Source organism: Hevea brasiliensis, chromosome 4 (genome assembly GCF_030052815.1).
Source record: "Hevea brasiliensis isolate MT/VB/25A 57/8 chromosome 4, ASM3005281v1, whole genome shotgun sequence".
NCBI lineage: Eukaryota > Viridiplantae > Streptophyta > Magnoliopsida > Malpighiales > Euphorbiaceae > Hevea > Hevea brasiliensis.
This window is the reverse complement of record NC_079496.1, coordinates 20,978,064-20,990,842: the sequence shown is the minus strand read 5'-3', so window position 1 is coordinate 20,990,842 and position 12,779 is coordinate 20,978,064. Positions and strand designations below refer to the sequence as shown.

Sequence of the window (12,779 nt, the reverse complement as noted above, 5' to 3'; positions counted from 1 at the left end):
CAAAATGTGGTATGTTGGTGTAATTAGAATTAGCATACCTATTATTTAAGAAAAATTCAATATTTTTGCTTGAATAGTAAGGTGAATAGTAACCACTATGCATCAAACACAAAGAATTAAACCATTAACTTTGTTAACATTCCCTAGTATGACTAGTATGATTGGTTTGGATAAATTGGCATGCCAATAGGGTTCCGATAGCAGTACTGCATATGGCTTTGTGCCATTCCGTGATTTATAGCATTTTATGCCCTTTTATGATATTATGGCTGTAAACCCTTATTTTGTGATGAGTATGTGCATTGAAGCCGTGAAAAACTCGATGATGAAAAATTGTATGACTGTAAAATATAATTAAAGGCATGGAACTGAATTATTAATTCCGTGGCATGATCTTAAAAAAATAATAATAATATGTTTTTTGAGAAATTAATTTAATTTAAATAAAATTTTGTTTTTTTTAAATTTAATATGAGTACTTCTTAAATAAACCTAATTGAGTTTAATTGGGTGTCATGGGCCTAAGAAAGCCTAGTTAGGAATTTTAAATAGAACCCATTTAATTTATTTGTTGAAAATTAAAATAAGAAAATATCTTTTTCTCTATCCCTCTCCTATACAAACTCTCTCTCCCCCTATGGCCCCACTCTCTTTCTCACTCCCTATTGGTGCCACCCTCTTTCCCTCTCTTCCTATTGATAGGAACACCTCACCCATATCCCAGTCTCACCCGAATTCCTCAATCCCAGTTGTTTAAGTTATTTAAACCTTGTCATACTAGGACTTCAAATCCTACCACACCTCTTCCTCACTCCCTATTAGTGCCTTCCCCTTCCCCTCTCTACCTATTGATTGAAACACCTCATCCATATCCCAGTCTTACCCAAATTCTGCAATCCTAGTTATTTAAGTTATCTGAACTTTATCACCCTAGGACTTCAAACCCTATCACATATCTCTCGCAAAATCTTATAAATACCTCACTGGAAAAAAAAAAAAAAAAAAAAAAAAAGAGAGAGAGAGAGAGAGAGAGAGAGAGAGAGAGAGAGAGAGAGAGAGGAGGAGGAGAAGACAAAAAAAATAATAAAAAAAAGGAAAGAAAAAATTATAGAGAGGAATAGCCAAAATTCTTCTAGTTCTTCTTTCTTTCTAGTGATATTTCTTAAGGTTAGTTCTTTTATTTTCTTTTCAAGATCTATGCCATGTAATATTTAATTCTATGTTTCTTGTTTTTAATTTATTTTATATATTCATATAGATTATGTATTTATGTTTAATTTGAGGGGATACACAACTCTGTACATGTTTAGTTTTCTATCTCTCATATTGTTATTATTTTTCATTATTTTATGAATCTGCAAAAAATTTGTAAAAAATATATTCATATTTTACACAAAATTCTATTAATTTTAGGCTCAAGAATCACTAAAAAAGCTTTAATATTTTGTAAGTTATAGCTATTTGAAGTTAGTATTCCTGTAAAATTTGATTTGCAATATACCCGATTTATGGAGCCTATATCTCCCTTGTTTTTTAATATTTTTGTGTAAATCTGGTGTCTAAAATTAAGTTTAAAATCTTTTGAATATTTTTCAATTAGTTTCGCATTCATATCTATTATGGTTAGTGAGTTATGAATTTTACAAAAAAGTAGTGCGATTCTGTTACTGGAAAAAGTTACTATTTGTGTAGACTATTCGGCTAGGGTTTTGTTTGGTTTATAAATTTTATGATGTTGTATGATATTTTGGCTATTTTTCATGATTTTTAGGTGTGTCTAACTATTTTTCAAAAATCAAATTTCTTGCTACTGTCAATCTGCCAGAATCTGAGAATTGTATATTTATGTATGTTCTTGTGTGTTCTTGGGTTTTAATCGATATTTGATCTATTTTTTTGTGTTTTTTTAATTCAAGAGGTGTTATGAACTGTTTGGATCATGTTAGAACACTTAGACCATTAGTTAGCTGTAGTTGATTAGGAATTTTAACCCCTTTAGGAAACTAGAGTTCAAATCCAATGTGAATTGTTATTAGTATTTTCTTATTTTCTTTATTTTTTTTTAGTTTCTTTATTTTTTTATTACAAATAAAATTGGTAAATAGCCCTAAGGTAAGTACCAAAGAGGGCATTTGCGTGGAGCTTATGTGGAGCTAAACGGGAGTAAGCTAGGGATATCATTGCCATACTAGAAGAGAAGACCCTTTTTTAAGGGTAACTTGCCCCAATGGCAACTGCATTTACCAAAAGGTAAGTAGCACTAAACTCTTCGAATAACTATTGGCATATAATTGTAGTAATAATAGAATTTTTATTTGGTAAATTAAAATTAATTTTGTTTTTAATTTAACTGACTTTTGCATGTAATTAATTTAAATAAATACTTTATAAATTAAAATTAATCTTGTTTGTAAATTAAACTAACATTGGCATGTAAAATAAATTTAATTTAGTACTTGATAATTGTAAAATAAATTTGCATATTAGAAATCTTATTAGGTTGCTATTGTTTGGGCTTTATGTGATATTAGAATAAATTACACATGTACATAATTAACTTAGTTCAATTATCCTTAGGGTAACTTGGTGAAAATTAATTAATTAGGTTAAATAGAAATGTAGGGTTATTTGAAATTGAATTTGTTTGTAAATTAAATTCTCAATAATAAATTAATTTTAGTCATCTGGTAAATATCATTTAAATAATTAGTAACCCCATTGATAGGAATTACTTGTGCATGAAAATTGCTTGTAAACAACAACCCTTTTGTGAATTACTTGCGTGTGTAGGATTAGAATTGCATTTTTTAGGATGAAGTTTAATAAAGGAATAATAAACAAGACTTAATATACAAGACTTTTAGAAACATTAGTAGAGGACTGGCACTCGAATTAACGAGGTTAGACCAAGCGTAAAGGGTGCCTAACACCTTTCCCTTACGTTCCCACTATCTCGAACCTAAACATTGGGCTATGGTAATGACGGTTGTGGAAACTCTGTAAGGAGTAAGTTGCCATCCATAACCCTCAGAAGAAACATTGAATATGTCCCGGTCATTACCCGGATGGAGACTCCTATCTATCTATGCCCCTTCGTGGCATAAATCCTTAGTATCGTGGTAGTGTTATGGGAAGATGGTACTTACCAGTGGTTTGATTCTATTAGGATTGTATGAAGTGCATGTCTAGGAAATGCTGTCTAAAGAGGTGGTACTTAAGTGAGACCATTTTCACTCCACCATCTTTCCTAGGCATTACCTGGTGCATTTTATATAATTCTAATAGATGATATTTCACCTCATGCCCCCCTTCCTACAATGGCCTATGGCCATTTTGCTATGCTTGACACACTTGGCCTTGTGACCGATGCTTATTATGGCTTGTTAGCCATTCTGTTGCACACCTAGAGACACTTTGTGACTGATGGTGTGACGGCTCGAGATACTTAGTACCTAGTGCTAGTTTACCCATTTATCTAGCCCGGTCAATTTTCATAGGTTACTTGGGCAACTAAAATAAGTCTTAATAAAATATTATCAAATAATAAACATAAAAAGTACTGAATTTAATAATATTGTTAATGATTTCCAAAAATTTCATTTTGCATAAAATATCAACATAATGCCTGCATATTCAATTATGTAGTTTATTTTATTTATTACTGGCACCACTAAGCTGTATTGCTTAGAGCGTCGTGGTTTGCCACACATAAGTACTGGAGACACAGATAAAGAGCCCAGCTGACCTCAGACTGAGTGAGCATTCAGATCTGCATCGAGTCCAGAGTCACCTCCACTACTGTGCATTTTGGTAGGGCCACTAGGCTTCATTAGATATTTTGTATTTTGGATTTCGTAATTAAATTATCATTTTGCCATGTGCATTATAAATTATCATTTTGTAATTAGTTATAAATTTTGTTAATAAATAACATTTTGAGTATTTCTCCATGAAATTGAGTTTGATTATGATATGAATGGGATGTATGAAATTGTGTTGAACCATTGAGAATTGTTGAAATTTTGTTGATGGTTATTGGAGTTAAGAATATGATGAACATATTGGGAGTGTTTTTAATAGGTTCTGAAGAACTGTTTTTTTATTTTATAGCCGGCACTCTGCCGGATTTTCTGTAAAATTATCGAAATTTCTAAATTAATCAATATTTCGATAAATGACATAAATGTTATGAGTTTCACTCAAAAGCCTTTTAATCAATAAATTAAGAACTGTAAATTGAAAGAAGATAAGATAGGGTGCTCCGGCACACTGTGTGGCATGCCTTGCTCGACTATACTGTAGACGGGTAAGGGGTGTTACAAAAGGTATTAGAAATGAAAAGAGCTGAAGCTTAAAAGAGAGCCCGAACTGAAGAGACGAGCTCCGAGGTTCAAATCCAAGAGCAACCAATTTCAAAGGTGCAAATCCTTACCGTGGAGCCTCCCAGTCGATTTGAAACTCCTCCCTAACCCCCGATCACTTTGGCTATAGAGGGTGAATCCTCAAGGCAGGGAGCCTCGTCTGGGCTACCTCTTTCACAAGCTGCTAGGATACTACTCCAATCATTGGAGAAAAACAAATTGATGTGGGGCAATTTTGACTTGGTGAAAGTATTGAGCACCACGATCTACCTTCCTAAGGATCAGACCAGAATGGGCCCTGAAAGTATTGATGATCTTCTCAACCTTTCAATGAGCTTGAGCTCGGAAGCAATGGCTACCCAGCACGCGGTCAGAGAGAAGGTTTATCTTATAAAGGGGGAGATGTCAAAGATGTCTCAAGATGTGGCATCAACACAGAACTAACTCTCTACTGTAAATGCTAGGAAGAACAAGCGAAGTCTTATGAAGAGAAGGCAGCTCAGCTGGAAAAGGAGCTTGACAATGTCTTGGTTAAGTTCTCCGAGGAGATCCAAGCGAAGGAAGAGGAGGCTCTGATGAAAGAAGCTGGTGCTTATGTGAAAGCCTATAGTGATCTCCTTGCCGAGCTCGTCAAGCGTTACCCCAATAAGAACTTGCTCCAAGTGCTGAGGCTAAGAGTGAGGAGGAACAAGAGAGAGACGAGGGAGAGAATATTTAAAATGTACCGAAGAGCAAGCCAGGGAAGATCCTTCTGCTGAATGACTGTATTTTTATCTTCTGAAATGAATTAAGCTTTTTATGATCAATTCTTGATGAGATCGGAAAACATCAAATCAAGTTTGTGTGAGTACTGAATTAACTCCTAATCGATTGAATAAAGTCGAACATAGAATTTGAGATCGGTTATTAATCATAAAACATAAGGCCACTTAAAGAGTTCGGAAAAACATTATTCACGAACATGAGATTGGAAGACCTTGTGACCGAATGATTGAAACTTTGAAACATTTGAAGAATGAATTGTAAAATTGTGAAGATTTGAAAAAAATGATTTGAGATCGGGTCCTAGTGGAAATAACTTATTAGGATCAAGACAATTATTTAAAGATCGGATAAAATATCAACTTGGTTAAGAAATGTTTGAACAATTTGAGTGAGATACCTGATCACAAAACTGACTGCAATTTAGAATTTTGAATTATTTGAGCACACCGAGATCGGAAGACAAACGAATGTAAGATCGGATAGTTCAAAGATCGGGCATCAATCTGAACAGGTTGAGTAGAGACGGAGAAATCGGAAAAACACCCTAACCTGAGCGTAAACTTGGAATTTGTTATTTGACTAGGAAATATCTTGGACTATTACCAGCTCAGCAAAAAAAAAATGACCTATGGTCAAGTAATTAGTTGAGATGGGATAAAACATTAAGATGGGAGATCCATTTAAGAGTATTTGAAACTAAATTACATAAGTTGCGCATTTGAGGATCAACCAAAATATGATGCCTACACTATTTTACTTTGCTGGGCAAGAGACCACTTCAGTATTGCTTGTTTGGACTATGATCTTACTAAGTATCCCCATTGGCAAGCACAAGCTAGAGAACAGGTTTTGCAGATTTTTGGTGGAAAAAAACCAGAATTTGATGGGTTGAATCGGCTTAAAGTTGTAAGAATATTGCTAGCTTCCCTGTGCTCATTGTAGAATTTTGTTAAAAAAAATTTAGCGTTTGATTTATAAGGTGGCTTGATGATGTTACCGGAAGCTATGATTTTGTACGAAGTTCTTAGGCTCGACCCAGCAGCACTTGCAATTAGTCGAACTGTTATTGAAGAAACACGGCTTGGAGATTTGATATTACCTGCTGGGGTGCAAATTAACTTGCCAACGGTAGTTGCACATCAAGACCCTGAATTATGGGGCAAAGATGCAACAGGATTCAAACCATAGAGATTTAGTGAAGAAGTTTCAAAAGCAACAAAGAACCAATAAATAGAATGAGCTCAATAAATAGAATCCCTATATGATTTGTGTATGTATTTATGTACCATAATCTCTAATTATTTAAGCATATATTAGTTTGGAAGAAAATTTATAGCAATCCAGCTATAAGTTTTGTTTGGTATCATTGTTGGAGGCTGACTTTAGCAAAAATATTATTTTAAAAAAATAATTTAATTGCTTTAAAATTTTTATAATTAAAATACATTACATTTAATTTTAAACTAATTTTTTAGTAAAGAATTTTGAACTTATTTTTAATATTTTATTAGTTAAAAACTTTTTATATCATAGAAGTAAATCGTTTTACGGAGATTAAAAAAAAAAAAAAACCATTTCATTTATAAATTATTGCAATGGCAATAGCATAAATTTCACTTATTGTCCATTTTATAGTTATTTCTAAATTTTAATTTATAATAAAAAAATATCTTAATTTTATATATAAACTTTTAAAATAAAAAATAAACATTTATATATAAATTATTTTTTACGAAATAAATAAAATCTAAATTGTAAAAATGTTTTACTTTTAGTGTCATTAGGCCTAAAATTAAGAATACAAGTCGTTTAGAAAAATAAATATTATTTTTTTTATATTTTTGCTAATTAATTATTTCAATACTCTATTTGATGAAAAGCAAGTCATCTAGCAAATGGAAAAAAAAAATAGTAATCACACCTAAAATGTTATAATTATTCTTTTTATGGAGCCTAAGTCCATCTAATAACGCTATTAAATAATTATTAAAATTTGGTATGTTTGAACACTTGGAGTAGAAAGGATATCCCAATGCCAGCCTCTTCATTAACTCCACCAAATTCAATTATTCTACTGGCTACCAAGAAAAAATCAATTATTCTACTAATATTTGTTCTCAAAATCCAAAGTTTCTCCTACAGTAGGAAGACAAGTTGGACTTAGTTATGCCAGCTTAGAGAGCCAAACCGAAAATAAATAATAACAAATTATATTTTTTATTATTATAATTTAAAATATTTTTTATAAAATTTTATCCAATAAAATTAAATAATTTTTACACAAAATCACAAATTGAGCACAAATCCGGTTAACATTTACGTTTAAAATATTTTTCATTATTTTTGCCAAATATTTATAATTTATCAGTAAAAATTATTTAAAAATCAAATAAAATTTAATTATAATTATTAAACTCGATTTAAATATTGATCCAGTTAAAGGACCGAGTCAACAAATCATTATTCCATCAGTAGGTCAACGGTTCAACCAGTAAATTATTAAAAATTAATGAAATACATATTAATTAAATATTACTTATTAATATAATTAAATAATTTCAATCGACTAAATTTTATTTTTAAAATCAATATTTAACATTTATTAAATTATATTTATATATATATTAATAATATTATTAAAATATATATATTAAAATATTAAAAAATTAAATTTTAAATATTTTTCTCAACATTTATAGATAATACATAAAATAAAAATAATGTTAAAATTAAATAATTACCTTCTTCATATTTGTGAAATATTAATTATATATTAAAAATGAAAAATAACATTATTTTTTTAATGGAAAAAAACATATATTTTAATAAATTTCTTGTATTATTATCAATAATAAAAGAATAATTGCTAAAAAAAATCTTATTCATCGATTAAATATAAATTTTAATTTTAAATACTATATTGATATTTTTAAAAATTTTAAATTATAAAATTTTAAATAGGCCAGGCCAATGGATGATTTGTATAAACGAATCACTAATTTAATTATCAGGTCAATTCAAATTTAACAACAATGAATTTAATATATATATATATATATATATATATATATATATATATATATATATATATATATATATATATATATATATATTGTGTATGTATGTAAGTAATTTAGCAATAACAATATAATTTCTTATAATTTTATTGTGATTAATACACTCTAAATTTCTTAAATGAATGCATTCTACTCTATTTCTTTTAATTAAATTATATACTCTCTATTTCTTAATAATATTTTCATTTCATCAATTAAATGGAGTACATGTAAGAATTTTGAAATATGAATAAACACGCCTGTAATTTTATTATATATAAATAGAATTGATTATATGTTACTTTCATTAAAAAAAATGCACATTAAATCATTTTTGTGAGCTAATGAATAAAGTTCTAAGGTTAATTTTATAATTATATATTATATATTAAAAATTTTTGAAAATTTTGGACACCCATGGCCTCACATGGACAGTGCAGCCGCCCCTGGTTATGCCTGATTGGATAAGAAAATAATACTTATAGATTGAGGTTGACTCAATAAAAGCATATAAACTATTATATAGAGAAAATTATCAATAGAGATGTACTAAAAAAATAATAAACACCAATAATAATTTTTTTTTATTATTATTATTGTGAAATTATGTTTTATGATTATTTTTAAAATGATTGAAAAAATTACTTTTTTAAATAAATTAAAAGATATTTAAAATTAAATTTAGTATATTTTAATGGACAAAATTAAAAAAAAATATCCTATGATTTTGCACTTTGATACGTGAGGGATCGTAATTTAAATTTTGTGAATTTGATACCTATATTGTCCTTTGTTAGTAAATATAATCTAAATTATTAATTATCATTAAATTATATTAACATAGCAAAATATGGATGACACATCCACGCTACATGTTGGTCTTATAAGCACCATATATACCATTTATTGCTATGTCAAGGTCATATATTTCCTATATCAATATTATTTAATGATAATTAATAATTTTGACCACATTTATTTGCAGAGAAAAGCACAAAATATCAAATTGATAAAAACGGTCTCTCATATATTAAAGCATAAAATTATAATATTTTTTTATTTTAATTATAAAAATTTTAAAAAATTATAATATTATTTTTCTTTAAGAAAACATTTTTTAGTCTCTCAAATAAATATCACGATTATTTGAAGGTAGACAAATACTAAATAATTACTCAACCCTTTGGCTACCTTTTTTGAAATTGGGTTGAATTAATTGGAAAAGGATGGTTAATTAAAAATTAGCAAATGGAAGACTTTTTCGTCCTGTATGTCTGCATGCACTTGCTACCATGCAAATTGCATCTGCATGCATTATAAAGTCATTAAAAGGACAAAGAAACCAATGCATCCCAACTCACCTCCGACTTTGTCACCGAATCTTTCCGTTTTGCAACACGGGTTTAGTAGCCGCTTTTGCTTACTTCTATTCATCTTTTGACTTTATAAAATCACGCAAATTGTGGATATAACTTCAATCTACTCAGAGTTTATAAAATGCCTATATATACTCTATAGTTTCCACCCTAAAGATCATACAAACCATATAAGAAGCTCTAGTCTATATAGGTACTATAATGGGCAAGTGCTTATTAGTGTTTCTTTTCGTGAGCTGCATGGTGGCCACCATGGTCGAAGGGCAAGGCACTCGCGTTGGCTTTTATTCAAGGACATGCCCTCAGGCAGAATCCATTGTTAGGACAACAGTCCAAACCCATTTCAGGTCTAATCCTACAATTGCACCTGGTTTGCTGAGGATGCAGTTCCATGACTGTTTCGTGCATGGGTGTGATGCTTCTATTCTCATTGATGGAGCTAACACTGAGAAAACAGCAGGACCTAACCTTCTTCTCAGAGGATATGAAGTCATTGATGATGCCAAGACCAAACTTGAAGCTGCTTGCCCTGGTGTTGTCTCTTGTGCTGACATTTTAGCTCTTGCTGCCCGCGACTCTGTGGTTTTGGTATATATATAATAATTACTAGTTTTTGCTCTATATAATGTAATTTAATGCAATCAAATATATATTAACATAGCCATTTCGAATAGTTTATATATCACTAACAAGGCCTGTCTATTCATTATTCAGACAAATGGACCCAGCTGGCCAGTGCCCACAGGACGTAGAGATGGCAGGGTTTCATTAGCATCTGATACTGCAAATTTGCCTGGGTTCACAGACTCCGTTGATGTGCAAAAGCAGAAGTTTGCAGCTTTGGGTCTTAATACTCAAGATCTTGTTACCCTTGTTGGTAAGAATTATAATTCCAGTTCCACTATTAACTCAATGAGAAATTAAGCAAATATATATTGAATGTGTATCAATTTTCTTTTAATAGGAGGACACACCATAGGAACTACAGCTTGCCAATTCTTCAGGTACAGACTATATAATTTCACTACAACTGGAAATGGTGCAGATCCATCCATCGACCCAGCATTTGTTCCTCAACTAAAGGCACTTTGCCCACAAAATGGTGATGCCTCCAAACGTATTGCACTTGACACTGGTAGTTCCAACACGTTTGATGGATCTTTCTTCACCAATTTGAGGAATGGGAGAGGAATTCTTGAATCTGATCAGAAGTTGTGGACTGATACTACAACCAGAACCTTTGTTCAACGTTTCTTAGGCATCCGAGGATTGCTTGGCTTGACCTTTAACGTTGAATTTGGAAGATCTATGGTCAAGATGAGCAATATCGGTGTCAAAACTGGTGCCAATGGTGAAATTCGTAAAGTCTGCTCTGCCATAAATTGAAGATGTTAAGTGTTCATAAGTCATCAAGAGTACATACTCCACATTAAAGGTGGTGGTGTTATTATTATTATTATTTTGAAAGGGTCAAAGCGCAAGCTGTTATGGTTAGTAATTATTTGATAAGATTGCTTAATTAATTTTCCAAGTTGTAAGCTTATCTCAAAATTAATGGCGACGAATCATTTCAAGGGAATGGCTTGACTTTTAATGTGTGTAATGTGTCATCATTAAGTGCATATCCAATTCCAAAACATGCAAAGATTTAAAGTAGTTGACTCTATGCTTCCCCAATTATATATCACAACAAAAAGACATCAATGATTGATTGTCACCCATCCAAAACATCAAATATCTTTGAGTAAATCTTGTATGCAACCTGTGTATGACTTAGACATGCAACCAGCCAATTTATGATTGACATATAAGTTTTAAAACGGTGGATTCTTATAATTTATAATCACACTTTGAAAAAGCTCATAACATAGCATACGTGTATTAGTAGGTATATAAAAAATTTCTAATATCTTTAACTATATCCAGTTTTAAATTTAATGGTATTTGACTTAGTATTTAAAATTAAGATAATTTATAATTTCAAAAAAAAAATAATTAAATTTCTTAAATATAACAAAACACACAAGTGAGTTCCCATTTTAATTTTAATAATAATTTGATTATTTACAAATTGATGCTTTTGTTAAAATCTAATTTGCCAACTTAGAGTCCACCAATCAAGTCACATAATTTTATTTAATGACAAGATTACCCTTGAAAAAGGGGAAATTTCACCCATTACTTCTTTTTTTTTAAAACAGCCCACTACTTCATTCAATTCTCCACGAGACTCAAATTTCTTTCTCTCTTCACAAATCAAGAAACTCAATCTCAATCTTTCCTTCTTTCCCTCTCCATAAAACAGTAGACACAATCACAAGAATATAATAATAAAAGAAGAAACAGAATAGAGATTTGGAAATAAACAAAATTAGGAAATTTAGGAAGAAAAGCATTAGAGGGTTAAGGAAGAAATCCATTGAAACACTCTCAGTGCAACAAATCATGTTCCGGGTCGCAATGCAGCAGGTCCTTGGGTATTTATCATTGGCTTTACTGTCATTTTATATTGATTAACGATGAATTATTTGTAATTTTAAAAGAAAGAAATAAAATTTAAAGACTAAATTATTATCCAAACTTATAATAAGACTAACTTATAAATTTTGTTATACTTCAAAAACTTAATTATAAATTATCTTTAAAATTATAAATTTCAAATTTAAATTTCATCAAAAATAAATTATACCAATAATATATATTTATATATATATATATTAATACAAAATTGAAAATTAATATATACTTCGTCTACCTAGCTACTTATAATTAACACATTTCATAGATTAAATCATTTTCTATCCTTTAAATTTTTAATTCCAACAGCATTTGATCTTCACAAATTTCAACCATTATCAGTAAATTAAAGAAATTTTTATTTTTTTTATTTAAAAATTATACTAAATTATAATACATAGCTAAAATCTCATATCAATATATATTTACCAAATTTCAATATGAATTATGCAATTTTCTAAAAAAAAAAAAAGTGCACTGAGCTTTCAAATTTTTAAAAAAACAAGTTATGCTTGTTTATGCTTAAGTATTAATAAATATTAAGTGTTATACTGATGTGACATAGTTTTACAATAAATAAATAATTTTTTCGGTGACATTTCTTTCAATTAATTATTGTGCGATCCAATTTAAACTTAAAATAAAACTGTTAATTAAACCCATAACAAAAAAAAATTGCAAATTTTTTATAATTTTTTTAAGAA

The 12,779-nt window shown here is 29.7% G+C and overlaps 1 protein-coding gene and 1 pseudogene across 1 annotated transcript; both read left to right on the top strand.

Annotated features, from left to right (window-relative positions):
- The window catches only part of LOC110646977 (cytochrome P450 72A397-like), a 48,241-nt pseudogene extending 41,885 nt beyond the window's left edge, over positions 1–6,356 (top strand).
- Positions 6,357–9,707: 3,351 nt separating this feature from the next.
- On the top strand, positions 9,708–11,137 carry LOC110646976 (peroxidase N1). Its single transcript, XM_021800604.2, has 3 exons — positions 9,708–10,146; positions 10,273–10,435; positions 10,523–11,137. The coding sequence occupies exons 1-3, from the start codon at positions 9,760–9,762 to the stop codon at positions 10,942–10,944; spliced, it is 972 nt and encodes a 323-aa protein (XP_021656296.2). The 5' UTR covers positions 9,708–9,759; the 3' UTR covers positions 10,945–11,137.
- The last annotated feature ends 1,642 nt before the right edge of the window (positions 11,138–12,779 follow it).